General features: G+C 40.5%; 1 protein-coding gene across 1 annotated transcript; it reads left to right on the forward strand.

Moving 5' to 3' along the window:
* Nucleotides 1–2,979: 2,979 nt before the first annotated feature.
* On the forward strand, nt 2,980–18,496 carry cfap126 (cilia and flagella associated protein 126). The gene is made up of 6 exons (XM_088330644.1): nt 2,980–3,145; nt 3,239–3,301; nt 6,126–6,200; nt 6,280–6,462; nt 16,866–16,991; nt 17,878–18,496. Exons 1-6 carry the CDS (start codon nt 3,119–3,121, stop codon nt 18,145–18,147), a joined length of 744 nt encoding a protein of 247 aa, XP_088186770.1. The 5' UTR covers nt 2,980–3,118; the 3' UTR covers nt 18,148–18,496.
* Nucleotides 18,497–19,753: the final 1,257 nt, after the last annotated feature.

Consider the following 19,753-nt stretch of genomic DNA (forward strand, 5'->3'; position numbering starts at 1 on the left):
TGTGTAGTACAGGGGTTTCCAACGTGGGTCATTGTGATTTTCAAATATTTTACTAAGTAGTTGACTGAGTTTATTTAACCCTACTTCCAATCATTAACCTGGTAATAACATAGTAACAACCATGTAATAACACCAGTTGATATTTTAGGAATGCATTTTAAACTGGGTGTCCTTTGCGCTAATTAGTAACAAGTTGTGTCAGCTCCTTCTAAGTGAGACTTATGTTATGTAAAGTAAATGTAATTTTTTTGATCTTTGAGTATTTTAAAAAATGCACGTTGATTTTTGCTTATTATTCAAAAAACTATATAAATATTTTAGTTATGTTTTTTTCACCACTCGAAGAGGCCAAATAATACACACTGTGCCTTCATTATTCATTCTATAATTGTTGTAACAAAATAAATTTCCCTTTTGTGGGACGAATAAAGGATTATCTTATCTTTACAAAGTTATGGAGCTCAACTTTTTGGATTTTCAAAATTGATATACTTAGAAGATCAGTTGGATTTATAATACATTTCTTTGTACTTTTATAATTTAGAAAGTTATCCCTCTCCATCTATTGTCAGTTAGGTGGTAGTTACTTCCTTTTTGGTCTAAAACTTTGATATGAATACAATTCCTTTTAAGATGCCAGCCTCATCTCATCTCATCTCATTAGCTGCACCGCTTATCCTCAGTAGGGTCGCGGGGGTGCTGGAGCCCATCCCAGCAATCATCGGGCAGAGGGCAGGGGACACCCTGAACTGGTTGCCAGCCAATCGCAGGGCACACGGGGACAGACAACTCACTCGCTCATTCACACCTAGGGACAATTTGGACCGGCCAATTGACCTGAAATGCATGTTTTTCGGAATGTGGGAGGAAACCGGAGAGCCCGGAGGAAACCCACGCAAGCACGGGGAGAACATACAAACTCCGCACAGGAAGTCTGGAGCTGGATTTGAACCCACACAGGAGGTTCCCATGACATGAACTGTGCCGCACATGCGCTAACCACTGCGCCGCCGTGCTGCCCAGATGCCAGCCTTTCAGCACATAATGTTTCCTCTGGTACTCCATTGTTCACAAAAGTACCTTTTCACTAGGGATTTTTCTAGCTTTGATCTTGTACAGAAAGAAACGCTCATTCCCAGGAACCAGCAAACATGGAGTTGAATCTGAAGCCATCACCTTACTTGCGTGGTAAAGAGATTTGGTCTCATGCTCTGGATGGTCACAACGTACCAGACGAGCAAGCCAGGCAGGCAAAAGAGAGCGAGCCATCGATCAACTATTCTTTTTATATGGACAAGGGACGCTTGACCAGATCATGCTTCCTTGGTCGTGGTCTCAGATATCTGATGCCACCAGGATCGGGTGATGGTGTTTGAAGTTGTTAAGCTTGTTAGAAACCCAAAGAAGTCATACATTTGCGTAATGTTCTGCCCCCTATTTTGGCAGCAGTTATGTGATTAAACTCATAATAAATTTGGAAAAGTTACGGTCATTGCTTCGAAGGCGATATTGTTGGGATTTCAGGAAAAGAATAGGAGAAAAAATATACTGTTTGTATAAAAAAATATAATTAATACTAGTATCAAAACAGGATATTTGGAGGCCTGCCTCATTGAGATAAAAGAGTGGATGTCACTCAATTTCTTGCGTCTTAACTCTGAAAAGACCGAAATGTTAGTCATTGGTCCATTCTCAAAAACTGCTGTGAACATTGACAAATGTCACATCACACAGTGACTCAGTTAAAAATTTAGGTGTCATATTTGACCCTGATCTATCCTTTGAAACGCATGTAAAGAAAATTACTAGAACCGCTTTCTTCCATCTTCGTAACATTGCTAAAATTCGTCCTATACTGTCTCAGTCGGATGCGGAAATTATAATTCATGCGCTTGTTACCTCCCGTCTCGATTACTGTAATGCACTACTCTCTGGTCTCCCGAAGTCTAGAATCAAGTCTCTTCAGCTGGTACAAAATGCCGCAGCGAGGCTTTTAACTAGGACAAAAAAGTACGATCACATAACACTGATTTTGGCTAACATGCATTGGCTCCCAGTTAGCCTTAGATGTGATTTCAAGGTTCTCTTAGTATTATACAAAATCATACATGGACTTGCTCCTTCTTATCTTTCAGATCTGATTTCCCCCTATGTCCCGGTCCGAAGCCTACGATCTCAGAGTGCCGGTCTTCTGGTGATCCCAAGAGCAAAGAAGTGTTCTGCTGGTTCGAGAGCGTTCTCTATTCGGGCACCGGTGCTGTGGAATGCTCTTCCCCCTAAGATCCGATCTGCAACCTCAGTGGAAATGTTTAAATCTAAGCTTAAAACTCACTTCTACTCCATAGCATATGAATAACCTACTCTTCTCGTCGGCTGAAAAATAGTCTGTGTAATATAGTGTAATAATCTGTGAAGCCCTTTGAGACTCTTCGTGATTTAGGGCTATACAAATAAAAATGACTTGACTTGATATCGAAATTAAAACAGGACAAACTAGACGGTAACAAAACTGCAAACCGATATTAAACAGGACAAAATAAAAGGTAACCATACCGGACAGGAAATACCAACAGGAAACAGGACCGAGTCTTGCGGGGCAGATGTTCGTTGACGGACTGACAAAGGAAGAGTGAGAGCAAATTAATTGAATTTTTTTTTGTGGTTTGAACAACTTTATTGACACTAATAACAGCAAACAATGTGATGTTTGAACAACCCTACTCGACAATCTTAACAGCAATCAAGCATATTCAATTCAAAATTGAATACTTCCGGACAGTGTGATACCTTTCCACACGCAATATGGCAACCAAACTGACGTCTACGTCAGCGCTAAAATGGCGTTCACGTTTTAATGTCTCTTGTCGAAGGTGACGATCCTTGGATTCAAAGTGTCAGGGTCACGCTCGAACTCCATTCTCACCTTTATTAAAGCAAATTGTAAAAATAAAAGGTTTCATACCAACACTGCACTTTATATTTTCTTATGAAAAAGAGATTACAAAAGTATTTCGTCAAGACTAGGATAGCTTTGTAAATCAGCGACGAAACACGTCACTTGGTTGCGTTGCTATGCAACAAGTCAGTCCGGCAGACTCATTTGTAAAACGTCTCAGCAATGTCTTCCAGTTTTTCAGCAAACCAGGTAAAAAATACGATAATCTGAATACATTTATCTACAATTAAAATATCACATTCGTATTTCTCACTTGGAAACTGTCACTTATCTCGTTTTCAGTACGATGATGCGTTCAGGTCTCAAAGGCTGCAGAACTGGTGCCTGGCGAAGCAAACCAGCAAGGTAGTTAATCTTATGCGATATCGTTACAGTTTTATATTGGGATTAGTGGTCTCCATACAAAGTATTTCTCACATTGTAGACAAAATAATCTAAACTTCTTACCCAAAAACCATATTATTGTCTAAATAGCAAAATCACGTGCGTTTTACACTGATTTCTATCCCACTGTGTAGTAAACAAGCTATTAGAAACAATTATTTAACTACTGCCTGAGTCAAAGCATATTTGACTAAATCCAACTATAAGGTATTCGTTTTTATTTCTAAATATGGATTTGCTGCGTGAAAATAATATATATACACTACCGTTCAAAAGTTTGGGGTCGCTTGGATAGGTCCTTATTTTTGAAGGAAAATCACAAGTTTCATGATATCTTCATGGGAAAAAAACAAACACACCACTTACAATGTTAACATGGTAAATAACAATTTTAGCTGCAAATGTCTGTTTTTTTCAATGCCATATCTACATATTTGTACTGTATAGAGGCCCATTTTCAGCAAAACACTAGAGTTCTTATAGTCAAGTCATGTTTATTTGTGGCGCCCTTAATCACAAGAAGTCTCAAAGGGCTGCAAAGAAATACAAATTTCTCGACCTATGATTTTTGTGAGACAAATTAACATTGGTATGATAGTTCTTGTATTTTTGGGACATACATTTCAAGGAAAAAATATCGATTTTCATTGTTTTTGTCATGAACCGGAACAGAATCAGGACCCAAATGCGTGACGTTTCTTACACAAGCCTTTTATTTTACGGGAAATGGGGTGTCATGCACATTAGGCAGCAGTCTGGCGTGGAATGATATGAAGCAAGAGGCCGACGAGACTGATACCAATTGCCCGAGCAGATATCAGACAGATGGGGTCGATACCGGACAGGACGGGACAGACAGGATTGATAATGAAACAGGATATCGAAATTAAACAGGACAAACTAGACGGGAACGAAATTGGAAACCGATATTAAACAATGGGACAGACAGGATTGATATCAAAACAGGATATCTGAAATAAACAGACAAACTAGACGGGCACAAAACTGGAAACCGATATTAAACAGGACAAAATAAACGGGAACAATACTGGACAGGAAATACCAACAGGAACCCACGTCTTGCGGGCAGAGGTTCGATGACGGACTGACCACGGAAGAGTGAGAGCCCTGAGCTTAAATATACGGAAAGCCAATCTGTCAACGAGCCGCACATGGCGCCACACGGGCGGGGCCAATTGAGCGCCGTGGCAACCGTGACGGTTTTATAAACTTGGAACTTGTTCTGAGGAAACCCACTCAGGAAAGGGGGATGAAATTGAACCCAGAATATCTTCAAAATGAGGCGTACGTGCTAATCAGTCAACAATCACTGATTAATGATTTTAACTTTAGTGCAGAATGCCAGGACCAGAACGGAAACAGGACCCGATTGCGTTACGTTTCTCACAAGTTTTATTAAAGGAAAGAGGAAGGGCTGCGCCCACAATCCGGCGTTCGCTAGACGTGGGGAAGCAAGTCGCTCTCGTACTCGGATTGTGATCGGAACACGGAAGTGGATCTTCCGTAGCGAGCAATGGCGGTGGCTGGGGCAGAAAAACAGGTCGATAGCCGGGACAGGAGAGCAAAAACGTGGTCGAGGTCAGAAACGGTTCGTAAGCCGGGACGGGAGAGCAGACGTGGTCGGGATCAAAAACGGGTCGTAAGTCGGGACGGGAGAACAGACGTGATCAGGAGCAAAACAGGGCGTAGCCGGAGACAGACGGGAGCAAAAACTGGACAGGTGGGAGTCAGGGTCGAAAAAGTCTTGCCTAGTATTCACTGAGGTTTGCAGACGGACAGACAACAGGGGATCGACAGGACCGGGTTCAAATAGTGACAGGGAGCCAATCAGAACCAGTGACAGTTGGCGCCAAATGAGCGGGCACAGCTGAGTCACATCAGTAATCATGACATATTCAATGCAATAAATTGCCAAGAAACTAAAGATCTCCTTCACAGTGTGTACTACTCCCCTCAGAGAGCAGCACAAACAGGCTCTAACCAGAGTAGAAAGGCACTTCACAACCAAGCATGAGGAGAATTACATTATTGTCTTTACTTTGAGAATTGGTTGGTTAGATTCCTTAACCACTAGGGTCGTAGGAGGCACTATTTCCTTTGGGGTGTCTTGGGCAAGTACAGGGACCAGGGACGTATAGCGTGTTAACAGCAGCACTACCATAAATGTCCTCAACTACTAGTTTGGTTAAATAGTACCCACACACTATCTTCAGTGAAAAGGCATCTCAGAGATGCTGGCTTTTAAGACAGAGTGGCAACAAAATGAACTAAGATTAATATGGGCACTGGAACACATACATTGGACAAGTTATTTTTCATGGAAAACATAATTTGTCTGGTTGACCCCAAATCATTGAATGGCAGTGTACGTACATTATGAACAGGGTTGGGTAGGGTTACTTTAACTTGATGACTTTCAATTACTTTTGGATGACTCCAATACCAAATATGCTAATAAAAGACAAAAGAAACTAAATATGAATAAAATGATGACTCACAACACGTGGTAAGCTTTCTCTCCTGGCTTTGATCTCTTTGATCTCCGGCAAAACTAACATAAAATGCGACAGTAACAAAATAAAAATAAATCCAAACTGCTTGCCAACATCATTTTTGCCGTTCCATGTATTCCGTTACTCCCCAAGCCTGCACAAAATTTAGTCATTTTCGACCCAGTGTAATATTATCTTCACAGTACCAAGATACAGCAGCTCAATTAAGCATTCACTTAACACGATTACGCTTGATGCATGTGGGTTTGTAGGTACCCGCAATACCGAAAGGCCGCACCAAGTTTATTGCAGATAGCAGAGGACATCTTCTCCCCGGAGTGGTCAAAGTAAATATGCACACTATTTGGTTCCCCTGAAAATGAAATGCCCGTTTATACACTTGTGTCATTGCGTGTCATACACCAGGGCAGCGTTTGGCCCGACTTTAAAGGAACATGGGATCTTCCAGACCGGATCCCAGTGCAGAGAGTCAACCCAACCAGTCGCTCTGCAGAGGGTCTTGCCAGACTCAGAACCTGGGGCTTGGACCCTGACCACCTTCCTCCTCAGAGAGTCAAGAAAACTGTTTTACCGGATACTAGCAAGCAGGTTCGCCTCACACACACCTGATATGGCTTTTACTGTCCACATAGGTGACGGTAAAATGACGTGTGATCTTAAACTGGCGTTTGAATGACTGTGAATTTAAAAACACTTTGAAAATAAGAACCGTAAATTCCGGACTATAAGGCGCACCTGATTATAAGCCGCACCCCCCACATTTCGGGAGGAAAACCGATATGGTCCATACACAAGCCGCACTGGTATATTGGCCGCATGCACCCTCATTATAAAAATGGGTTCTTTTTGATTGAACAATTTTAATGGGGGGATTTTGTGTAGATTTATTTATTTTTCTTAACAATTATCCATTATCCATTATTAGTTATATCATGATACACTTCAAAGCCAATAGGCCGAGACACTTGCTCCTAGCGAAGAGACTGAGTCATGGTCCTAGCCAATCTGACACATGCTGACACAGTCCGAAACCCACAGCCGGCGAATTGATAGGAAAATGATACCATTATCATTTGATGCAGGCCTGCAAAGTCCGGGTACCCGTTAAAAGTAATCCAAGGGAAAAAAGTGTATATTTCCAAAGGTAAGGGTGGGAAAAATATATATCCACTATTGTCTCCCGCGTCCACAATCACTCACCTTTACCCGTCCCCACTTCCCAACGGCCCGCGTTTGCTCCGCCCCTTCTTTCTTATTTGCTCGTAAAAAACATCAGCATAAGTGTCTTAAATAAATACAAATAAATACATTACAAAAATATACAGTTGCAAATACATATTATACATGGGTTACACATATTTACAAAGAAAGACGGTACACCGAGAGAGTTTTCAAAGCTTTAATAATAATAATAATATAATTTTCATCCCAAACCGTGCCTGTGAAAGGTATCAATGCGCTACTAATAACACCCTCGCAACGCATCATGTGTATCTGCTAAAAAAAGCCATACCGCAAATACGAAATTCACGGTTAACCGTCCTCATCTTTTTCCTTATAACTGCCGCCATCAAGGGCGACTTCCTCATTAACGGAAAGAACCTGACAATTCGTACGCATACTAAGAGGATGCCGTCTACCTCAGCGCACTTATTCCACCGGTCTAAATCTTAGTTTTTGTACTCGAGTGCCGCTGGTGGCAGTTAGAAAATTACATAGATTGGCCGCTTCACTGAATAAGCCGCAGGGCTGAACATTTGGGAAAAAAGCGGCTTATAGTCCGGAATTTACGGCATAAAAAGAGTGTAAAATGAAGGCTTGGCCCTTACAATATACAGTGCTGAATACTTTGTTTTTGCCTGTCCAAATATGAGTCACACTGATTCAATTCCTCATGTGAGTGGAATTGGGAAAAGACAGAAACATCAAGTACTGAGCACAAGGTTGGCATCTCTGTGAACTGCTAATAAAAATGATTACCCTTTTGGCAAATGTTGGTCATTTTAAAGACTTTTTTTCTTAAATTTCCGTTATATTTTTAAACTTGAAAGCGGAATAGGAAAAATGATCTTTAAGCCAGTGTCTGAAACTCATGACAAAAAGTTAGCGGACACCAGGTTAGACATTTTTTACGACTTGAAACACAAAAAGACGACTCCGCAAAAAAAAACCCATTGTTGCAAAGTATTAAGGATTGATAATCAGAATATATAACAGATCAACACTTTAAAATTAAGTTTATTATAAATCTTATAACATTCATTGCATGTATATGACATCACTGTTTTCCATCTGCCATCAGTATCTACCTGTATTTACTCATCTTCATTCATGCAATGAACTCCTCATTCCACGATGCTTTTAATGTATGTTAACGTTTTGTAGCGTCATTAATTTTGTTAACTTCCTTTGAATCCTTCTGGGACTGAGGTTTTGGCTCGATTCCTAACCACTTCTCCATTTTTCTTGTGTTCTCGGTGCGTTTGAATGATATACAAATGAGCGACCTTATCACACTCGGGAATGTCCGGAAGCAGGAAGTTATTCGAGGCAGGCTTCCGATCGGCTAACGTGTCTGAAAATGCCAAGCGGACTGAAATTTCCAAACCGAACCAAGATTTTGAAATTAGAATAAAGCAGGGCAGATGTTATTTCAGACACTGCTTTAAGTAAAACTGCAATTTTACAGCTTGGCAAAACATTTACATAGGTTTTTACAGAATTTTGACTGTACTGTCACATGAGAACTACATGGTAGGAGTTTTGAGTAGTTTATTCTTTTATTGGTTTATTTTCATGCGCAACGTATGCCTGTGCTATAATGTTGCCAATTTCCTCTTGAGATTTTTTTAACATGAAGTTCATGTTAATTAACTTGCAGGAGTAAAACCTGACAGATGATCACAACAAGGATGGTGAACAGAGTGATTTACCAATAAAACCCAGAACCTGCAAAAAGGAAAGGGAAATCAGAAGACAATCGAGAATATATTGATATGATTGCAGGAGTCAGAAGGGTTGCTTTCATATATGCTTGTTCCGTCATTTTTGTAGAAAGGCAATCTGGTAATTTAACTGAAACAAGAAGATAAGAATGTGTTATATAATCTTTATTTTTCATGAGCCATCAGGAGGCAGTTGCAGTGTGTCACAAAGCACAGGTGGATATTGCATTTATTGCACAATATGTGTTTTGTTATTTGCAGTCTATGCATTATTTGCAGTTAGGACCTACTTTTGCATCATACACTCTTCCTTGTTTGTCTCACATAGTTCATTAGGAGACAATCTGTGTTTTTCACATTTCTGTCCATGTTGATAAACCTCTGCTTTTATTCTACTTCCAAACGAACCACATTCTTTATAATGTCCATGATGCAAAACTTTTGAAACTTCTTATTTCTTGATACTCGGTCTTACATAAAGCCCAGTTTAGACATGGCAAGACACTTAAGAGTCTTCCAGTATGTACATTTTTAAAGCTTTACAGACATATGAATGAATACAAACAGTTACATCCTGTTTTCCCTTTGAAATAGTACTCAGTTATTTTTTTTAAGAACACTAACAAGCCAGCACTTTAAGCTTTTTAAAATCCTTCAGTTTTTCCATCTATCTATCCTTGTTTGCTCGTCTGTGTCATGATTACCGATGTGACTCAGCCGTACCCGCTCATTTGGCGCCAACTGCAGCAGTCCGGTCCGTCCCCTGTTGTCAGTCCGTCTGCAAACCTCAGTGTATACGAGGCAAGCCTTTTTCGTCTGTCTCCGGCTACGACCTGTTTTGATTTTGACCACGTTTGCTCTCCCGTCCCGGCTTACGACCTTTTTTGTCCTCGACTACATCTACTCTACCGTTCCGGCTTACGACTCGTTTCCGACCCAGACCACGCCTTGCTCTCCCAGTTCCGGCTACTGACGAGTTTTTCCGTCCCTAACACCGGCATCACTCCCTACGGAAGATCCACTTCCGTGTTCGGATTACAACACCTGACCCGTTGTAGCGAGCCGATGCAGTGTGCCCGCTTTGAGACTGGGAGGTCGCTGGTTCGCGCCTCGGCCGAGTCATACCTAATTGGTAAAATGGCGGCGCCCTCTGTTGGCTGCGGCTGCATCGGCTCGCTACAACGGGTCAGGTGTATCGACATTTCGTTCTGTGTACATTGTTACAAAGAATGACAATACAAAGGATATTATTATTATTATTATTACAATCAGAGTATGAGAGCGACTTACTTCCCGCATCCAGCGAACACCGGATCTTGGGCGCAGCCCTTCCGCTTTCCTTCAATAAAACTAAACGCTACACAATTGGGTCCTGTTTCCGTTCTGGTCCTGACAGCCGGGGGTTAAGTCACATGGGCAGCTCTCTGTCCCCTGCTGCTTCATTCAGCTCCTCTGACGAGATCCTGAGGCGTTCAAGGCAAACTAGTCCTCAGTCATCTCAGCGGCTGCCCGATCCACTTTAGTCGGCTTCAATGTGTAGGAGTGACTCTTAATCCCTCCCGGTGGATAGTGTTTGTATCTGAGATCTTGTTCTTTTGGTCACGTTCCCCAACTAGTCATCATAGGTGAGGAAAAATGAGAACTTTGCTTTCTCGGCTCAGCCTCTTGACAAAAAGGTACCAAACGGGTTCCCTTTGACTCCAGATATAGAAGACAACCTCAGGGTCCACAAACTATTTTCTCAAAATAGGACATGCAATGGAATAGCATTTCTAATCACAGAAGATAACAGGTGTTCCATTTTCATTTATCAGAACTTATAATTAAGAGATGTTTTCTATTTATTACAAGAACCATATATCATAATTATGACATAAGGTGCCAAAAAATGTCATCGAAACGCATTACTTTCTATATACAATACCCTCAGCACTGCAAAGCTGTGGCCAGTTACAAATATGGTCACGATGAAGCACAGTGATGTGACATGGAGCTCATGAATAGCCCACTGACAATACAAAATTTGATCACATCTTTCAGTAGGCTGCGTCTTATTTGGCTTTTTCGGCTCCACCTAGTACCTTACTGCCCTCCATCATACCTAACTCGTTCATTTGTGTTAATTTTACAGCTAGAGAAAAGAGTGGCGGTGGGCTGAACAAGTTTAGAATTGGGGAGGGGGGATTTCCTCCAAATGGTAAAATTTACCTCATCTGTTGCGCTGAATATAACCCAAATAGCTGACTAGAGATGAATCCACGAGTAAGGTTAGTGTGAGTGACAGATACATGCTCAAATTATTTTTCTCAACCAGCCAGCCCAAACCTACCATAAGCCAGTCCTTTGGGAAATCTCCTGTTCTTCCTGATTAGTCACTCCGGTATGCCCAGTGCTTATGACTTGTGTACCAGAAATCTGTCAGAAAGCTGCTTTTCATGCACTTGTCAAACTCCTCTTATGCCCTAGTTTTTTCCTTTGACAACCAAAGTCATTGTTCCAGTAGGTCAGCTGGCACCTGTGGGCTACTTCAGAAGTCTGTATTACAAGAAAGCCCTATACACCTCTTTTGATCAGTTTGATGGCATTCCTTACCCGGTTAACAATGGATCTAGAGCAGTGGTTTTTAGGTGTTCGATTCCGTTGAGCCTGTGCCGCAGAACATTTATGTCTGTACGCGAAGGCGCTTGGCCATCACTGGATGCAGATCATGTGACATTGCTTGGCCAATCGGTGCCGTGCTGAATTTACCCCACTCAGGAGTGATCCAATGTGTTAATGTAATTGTCGTACGTTGTATAATTACCTTCATGTTTAAACCAATACTATGTCAAGCAAAAAAGGGAAGTGTTGTGGACAAATATGTTCAATATAACTTAGCAAACGTTCCCCTTGTAATAAGATCGCAGATGTGTCTGGAAAAGGTAACATTTCTGTACCAATGAAACTGAAACTAGCAATTGCCACACACTTAGATATGCTTACTAAGTCAACGGATACTTCCCTGCACAAGCTTCATATCCAGTATGGGTGAGACAGACGTTCATGTTTGATGATGAGGCAGCAGAAGTCAATCATTGGCGATTACTGACGTCAGTCTTTGACAAAATAATTAAAATTTAGCAAAACCAAGTTCCAAAGCAACTCTTTAGAACAATAACTCAACATTTAAGTAGGTATCCAGGTATTGCTAAGAAAGCCCTGAAGTTTGGTACACTATATCTCTGCTAGCAATCCTTTTCGAGGGAGAAAAGGAACTGACTTTGCTGTGAAAATGACAAATGAGTAGCACTTGCCAAAGTGAAGCCACGCTTATTTCATCTGGTCTCTCAAAGACAACGTGAGAGGTCAGTGATTTGCAGTTCTTTAATTTGTGAGTTCATGGGTTCAGTGAATGCACATATTAAACTGGTGGGGTTTAGTAGTTCCAACAGAGTTAGCAACCACAGATCTAGAGGTTGCCACGATGACAGACAGGACCACCTTACGGCAACAGCTCAGATCGGTCGTTGAGGATAAAGGGCGCTCTTTTGGTCCTCTTGGCTTGAATTTTAGGAAAATGCTACATTTTTCTATATTGATTTTATATTTTTTAAGACTTAATTTGCCGTTGAACGCCGAGTTATTTACTGTAAATAGAAATCAGGCTGGTGCAGTGTTCCAGTCAAGAATAGATTGCAGGTGTTGTCCCTAAGCTAAAAAAATATTGACAACCCGAATTCAGGGTCACGTGGTGGGCAGATCCCAACCACCACTGGTAAGCAGTAAATCCCAATGCCACCAGGTGAACCACGAGGTCTGATTTAATAAAAAATCTGATATTCAAATAAGACATTGGCCTAAGGTGTACACAAATTACTGATTGAGATTAACCTGTTTGAAGCACTCAAATGAAGCCATTTGAAAATGTTTAAAGCGTTCATGTTTTTATTTTAAACAAAAATTGGGTTTTTGGTGACCAGTGATCGGAATGTTTGAGGTTGCCCTCATTAAACAGATAAATCGAGATCTGCATAGCTTGCCAATGAATCAGGTGTTCAAGGAATGAAACCGCGTAGACAAGCAAACCTGCTCAGATTTTAGTTTGAATTTTGAGGAAAAGTAATATTTATTTTGTTGATGTTGTCCAACCTTGTGGTGTTGGATACGAGGATTGATTTTGCCAACACATGTTTAAAATAAAATAAGAGTCCAACACAAAAATGCAACTGGCCCCCATGCTAAACTTGCGACATCTCAGAATTTGATTACAAATATGGTTAGCAACTGGTCAAAGGTGTTCCTTATGATTCATGGCCCTTATATGGCAAGTTAAGAAAATAATGGGGCGAATGAGTAAATGAGCAAGGGTGTCCAAACTACAACCCTAGGCCCATTTGCAGCCTGCCGACCATTTCTTTTAGCAGTCAGCAGCATATACTATAATCTGACTTTTGCTCCCAAAGAAGTATTCAGCAGAAGTAAATGGAAGGAGACCAAGAGGAAGGCCGCGATTGACGTGGATGGTGTTTAGTGCACTGGTGGAAAGAGATCTAAATATAGTGGAAACTGGAGCTCTTGTTGGTGATAGGAATGAGTGGAGAGGTGTTGTGATAGTGGGATGTTGGACACGTTCTAAGGGATGGGCAGGGCACCCGTATGATGCAGCGGGGTAAACCAGTGAAAGCTGTCGGGTTGGCCATGGTCCAAACATTTTTGTGTGTGTTTATCTACTTTTTCCCTTTTATTATTTTTTTTGTTTTTGTATGTTTGTCTTGCTGTCGGTTACCCTTCTCGAGGGTTATGACCAGGGTAGATAGACATTAACTTTATCAATTTTTTTAACCCTTGGATGCATAGGTGGTATTCCTGAAAATCTTTAAAAATAATGTATGACATGCCTTAGTCTTTATGTAAATACAGTTGTTTTCCGCCATCTTCCTGTTGTGGGTACACAAAAACCTTTAAAGGGCTGGGCAAAAAATTAGAAGTAAAATGGTGTGTTTTGATTACCTTTAGTCTCCGTAGTTTGTATTCTTTTGTGCTTTTAAGTACCGTACTTGCTATTGGTTGCTCTACACCATACGACGACATCTAGCGAACAAATTATACACACTGTCCCTTAAATTTAACAGCCTTTGTAAAAAACAATTCTGTACAATTCTAAACTTCACTTTTAAAATGTTAGATAAAAAATAATCCAGTTTGGTTAAAGAATAAAGAGTCTACCTGGTTTCCTGGTTTATTTTGCTGGAATAAGCCACACAATTTGGCTGATTAGTCAATAACACAGTAGAAATCGGCCAATTGGTTAAAAAATGTAAAAAAAAAACGAGGTCGTTCTTTTTGAAAGCTTAATCTATGTTTTTTGTTTCAACCTCCAAAATGGTTCAATTTGTTTTGATCAACGTGAACAATTTTTTCTGTTTTGGAAAACAAAACGAAAAAAAAAAACCCAAAAACGGTATAACAGTCCAATTGATGCAAGTACTGATCACGTATTTGGACTGAATGTGGGTAATTTTTGAGGTAGTGTTTAAAAAAAAAAAAAAAGAAGTCATGCCTAGAAAATTCCTGTAAACAAATACCTTTAAATTCTCCTTCATGGGGCTGTCAAAAGAAAATGATTGTATACCTCTGTTCTGCATACTCGGTATAGAAGACTAAAACTGCGAAAACAAATGAACACATAATAGATAATATTTTCTGCTGACAGCATGTACACAGCAATAAAATATTTTTTACCGATCGGTATTTAATTGCATGTATTTGATACTAATTTCAATTTTTGATTTTATATTTAGATTTGATGATTTGTGTATTAATTTGTTTTAATCAATTTACAGTAATCCCTTGTTTTCCGCGGGGTTACGTTTCAAAAGTCCGGCAATAGTTAAAACCCTCCAAGTAGAAACATATATAACAACTATGGCTCTGCAAATATAAACCACAAAACGCATAATTGTGGTTGAATGAAGGGTGTTTAACGTCATACAATAGTACAACAAAATTAAAGAACTTCTCCTTTCAGTGAAAAAAGCGATGTAAAAAGCAGCTGGCTAGCTGCATGCTAGCATCGGGGATCCTCATATGTGCCAGGTCTAGGTGATGGTTAAAATACAAGAGTCACGAGTTGTAGCTCCATGTCCTCCGTTTCATGAGTAATGGATCTGGCATTGGTGAGATACAGGATCGGCAGGGGTGCTTTGTTACGTAACCGTAGCAGTTGTGGGACCTACAGCCTCGCTATTGCTTTCCCTCCGTTTCATGAGTAATGGATCTGGCATTGGTGAGATACAGGATCGGCAGGGGTGGTTTGTTACGTAACCATAGCAGTTGTGGGACCTACAGCCTCGTTATTGCTTTCCCTACCGACGCAAGCTCAGTCTTATTACAGACTCGATAACAATCCATGGAGCACCCCGGGGTCTAGCATTTCTCTCCACTCTTCTGACCTATCTCAGAGTCTGATTCGATTGATGCATTGCTTTTCTATGCATCGAGCCGCTAAAATACTAGCTGTTGCCGTGCTATGCAGTTTTGCTGGACACATTGACTTGTAAAAACCAAGTCACTGAAGACCTCCCGAAAGCTTTACAATGTGCTCCACACTTCCAACAGCCTATCACAGTCGTGCACACAGAGGGTCACGCCCACCCAACACACACAAATCTCTCCAGAACCTGCCACTGTGATAGCATTTAGTGTATTTTGTCTCCTCCAGAGAACAATGCACGATGAAAATCGAAACCGCAAAATGTAAACCGGGATACAGCGAGTGATTACTGTATATGTTTCCAGTTTTGGTCCGCCGTGAAGCAAAAGGGGAAATTCTAAAAAAAAAATTAAAAAAGCATTTTGGCAGTGTCATAATCCTAATTGGGTCTGTCTTGGGTCTATTGTCAAAGAGGACCCAACCCTGACAATGTTGTGCCAAATTTTAAGGACCAATAACAAACGTTCCCTCTAATTTTCCATGGGTCTGAGCGTTTACACAAAGTCGGTGAGCAACGCTTGAAACAACAGTGAGCCACCATAATCCCAAGTGTGGCAAGATAACTAATTATTAAACATGTCCAAAACTTGACATCAAGTTACATTTTGCTGAGTTTCCAGCAATGCAAAATGATTTTTCTCTTTTGAATGAATTGACTCATGTACTATTGCAGAGGTTGTACGGCCTACAAACGTTTTTTTTTTACCTTTCTTTCACAAGATATCCATTTCTTTTTATTTCCTGACATATTTTGTTGCAAAATATTAACATTTTTGGGGGCTTATTTAGTCCGTTGTAAGATACAGAACTGTACTTAATCACATTTTTTAGTGGAAGTACAATGTTGGCAACAAGATTCACTTGATATAATTGGAAATTATTCAAATGCAACACAAACTTTTTCTTCTTTTTTCCGTGTTTTTTTCCCTACTTTTTAAAAAAAATCCTTTAAAATCTCATTGTGATTCTTTTTTCTGAGCTGTTACTTTTTTCTTTTTGTTCTCTATTTACTTTTTTCCTGCATTTCCTTTCTTTTCTGGCTTTTTTCAATTTTTTTTCTTTCTTTTTTTTCTTCCTTTTGTCTTTTTCTCAGCTTTTCACTACTTTTTCATTTTGGTATTTCTTTCTTTTTTGTTCTATTCCCCCATTCCTTTAAGTCATTTTGTGCATAATTTTACATAATATTTGGTCATGTTGGGATTAAAGAAGCAAAAACAACCCGAAGAGCCGTTTAGGAACCAAAAGAGCCGGTTCCTTTTAGTGAGCGGAGCCGAAGAAGCCGGTTCTCGACAAACTCTACTAACTTTACTCAACTTCGTTCTACTTCGACTCGACTTCAAAATACCGCATTTAGGACACAACGTCAGGGGAACCCGTGTATTTTTACCTTCATGCACTGTAACTTTGACTTTAGTTGCTTCTTAATTAGTAATTTTGAGCCCTCATTTTTGTGCGCTGGCCAGATTTTCTTGTGCGCTGAGAATGTGTGAGCAGTGCGCAATCGCGCACGCGCGCAGCTTAGAGGGAACACTGCCAATAACGTACAAGATCAAATATTTCTTGTATCATTTCAGGAGACTAAAGGTTTACTGCAGGGTGGTTACAGCTCACGCATAAGACCCCAATCGGCCGTTCAAGCCCAGCGAGCACCTGAGAGCCTTCCCGTTTCCGAGGCCCCAACCACAACACAAAGTCCGAAGGTCTGTTTCTCTAGCCCGTCGCTGGGCTTCAACCACACTTTTGAATTACCGTATTTTACAAACTATAAAGCACACCCAAAAACTCCAAATTGGCCAGAAATTTGAATGTGTGCCTCAAAATCTCGGAAAAAAATTGGAAATGCATACTGGTGTACTGTCATATAAGTCGGTATCCATCACTGACTTAGTTGGGATTAAATCCAGATAGCGACGGTCTAAGCACCGAACACTACCCATCAAGCCACTAAGGAGTGGGACATAGGTGACATATGAAAAGCCAAGAAGATTTCTCTCTTTATCACACTATGGCACCAGATGCCAATTATAGGGAAACAAAGAAACACAATGTGATTGAAAACCGTATAACATTTTGTGTCAATTTTTCTTAGCTCTAAGCATTGTAAGGGAAAACACTTCAGAATAGGTGCATCCATGCATTTTTCATTAAGACCACATTACTTCCCACAATGCTTCTCTTCATTTGGTTCAGAATCCTGTGCGCTTGATAAAGACTAAAAACAGTGTGATGATTAAAAAAACCTAATGCCTTTTCATGTTTTATCTGAATCCTGAGTAGTCTAACGGATGGGATCTTGCACTCCCCCTGGCGTGGTCCGGGTTTGATTCCTATTGCTTCCAAATTTTGCGATTGTAATCAGCAGTATTTTTAAACTGATCATTAACTGTGCAATTTTTTGGTGCAAAATCTAGTCTGTGATGTACTTTTAATTCTATGCACCTTGTAGTCTGCTGCGCCTTACATATGAAAAAATACATCACAAAGGACTATGGTGTGCCTTTTAGTGTGAAAAATACAGTAACTGCTTCATTTACATTCTGCATGTGCAAAAAACAAAAATATATATATACTCTCGCCATCTTTTAGAAAACTGAGGGTGACCAAAAAGGAGTCACTGTCTCCAGGCCCCAAACGGCAGCCAAAGTCCAGCTCCGGAGCTGTCCCGTTTCTACAGAAGTCGCAACCGAAACGATAAAGGATAAGGAAGCGTCCGATGATCTGCCCGAACCGGACATACTGGACACTCCTTTTTCTTTGACCGACATGTTGAACAACCCCAATTTGCCTCATCGGAACGAAACGGATGAAGGCGAGTTTACGATGCCAATGGTAAATGCGTTTCTTCCCTATTTCTAAATGGGGACTATTGTACTTAAACAGATGTCCATGTAAAACAGCCTTGAGAATTCTCGAGTCAATGTTTCAAATATACACAAGTATTGTGACGACAAATCATTTTTTTTGCTTTTCATGAACTCCTATTTCAGTATTTTCAGGAAAATCTGAAGATTGAAGGTAATCTATTTTTTTAAGCTTTTACATATATATTACCTTTTTTAGCTTTACAAAATCATTAAGTTTGTAGTAGGGCAAAATAAAGCCATGCATGATCCTGAGAAGTGATCAACTGTTTTTCATTATACTGTTATTCATTATTATTTGTCTCACTGCTGCAACAAAATAAATGTCCCTATTGTGAGATGGATGAAGGATTATCTTATTTTAACTAGTTGCGTGTCAAGTTACACAATCTTAATCTATTTGAAGAATTAAGAAGGGAAAAAAAACAATCCCCTGAGTACAGATGGAATTTAATCCCATGACTCCTGACTCAATCAAATCTTATGAAGCATGTATATATTTTATAATATATAATAATAATAATAATAATAATAATTTCCTTTGTATTGTCATTCTTTGTAACAATGTACACAGAACGAAATGTCGATACACCTGACCCGTTGTAGCGAGTCGATGCAGCCGCAGCCAGAGGGCGCTGCCATTATACCAATTAGGTATGTCTCGGTCGAGGCGCGAACCAGCGACCTCCCAGTCTCAAAGCGGGCACACTACCATCTAGGCTACATATTGTATGTGTACACACAGTTGTGGTCAAAAGTTTACATACACTAGTGAAGAACATAATGAGAAGGTAACTATTTAACGGTGGTGTTCAAACATCCAACAGTGGTGACAGGAATCACAGTGGAAACTGGGTTAGGGGGAAAGGTCTTCCCCCTGAGATCCGATCTGCAGTGGAAATGTTTAAATCTAAGCCTAAAACTCACTTCTACTCTATAGCATATATATGCTGTCTGGTAATCCTGGAAGGGGGATACCACATGTGCGGTCCCTTCTCAAGGTTTCTTCATTTTCCTCATGTTGAGGTTTTTTGAGTTTTTCCTTGCCCTCATTTTGGTTCCAGATCAGGGGATGGTGTAATAATAGTCTGAAAAATAGTCTCTGTAATATAGTCTGTGTAATAACCTGTGAAGCCCTTTGAGACTCTTTGTGATTAAGGGCTATACAAATAAAAATGACTTGCCTTGACTTGACCTCGGCTGAGGTGGAAGTAGGGCATGGTGTGATCTGAGGCGTGTTCAGGAGAGTGAGCGATTGCTATCGCTAGCTATCGCTAGCTTCTGAACGGCCAGTGATTATTGAGCGCTCGCGTGCCCAAGTAATCACGGGAGAAAGACCGCTTACTTTGATTTCCAACATGGCGTCGACAGTGCAGAAGATGGAGGATCTCACCCTGACGAGTGCTGTTGGCGATGTAATATATCGTCTTACATTGCCTGGTAATGTTTGTGAACAATGCAAGACAGGTATGACCCTTCCACTGCGTTTAGGATAACCTTAACTGTGTCAATATGCGAACTGTCGCTCATATCAGCCAACTCGCTCAAAGCAAGCTGTAGAACGAAATCCATTGTACTGTCGTCGGCCATTTTGGATCAGT

The sequence above is a fragment of the Urocampus carinirostris genome, chromosome 3, assembly GCF_059441175.1.
Source record: "Urocampus carinirostris isolate Australia breed hairy pipefish chromosome 3, RoL_Ucar_1.0, whole genome shotgun sequence".
Taxonomy (NCBI): domain Eukaryota; kingdom Metazoa; phylum Chordata; class Actinopteri; order Syngnathiformes; family Syngnathidae; genus Urocampus; species Urocampus carinirostris.

What these genes read in the sequence shown, in the direction of transcription:
- cfap126 (XM_088330644.1), top strand. Translation starts at nt 3,119, where the DNA reads ATGTCTTCCAGTTTTTCAGCAAACCAG. An exon ending in CCAGTTTTTCAGCAAACCAG is followed by an intron (nt 3,146 to 3,238) that starts GTAAAAAATACG and finishes TCTCGTTTTCAG; the next exon opens with TACGATGATGCGTTCAGGTC. An exon ending in TGGCGAAGCAAACCAGCAAG is followed by an intron (nt 3,302 to 6,125) that starts GTAGTTAATCTT and finishes GTGGGTTTGTAG; the next exon opens with GTACCCGCAATACCGAAAGG.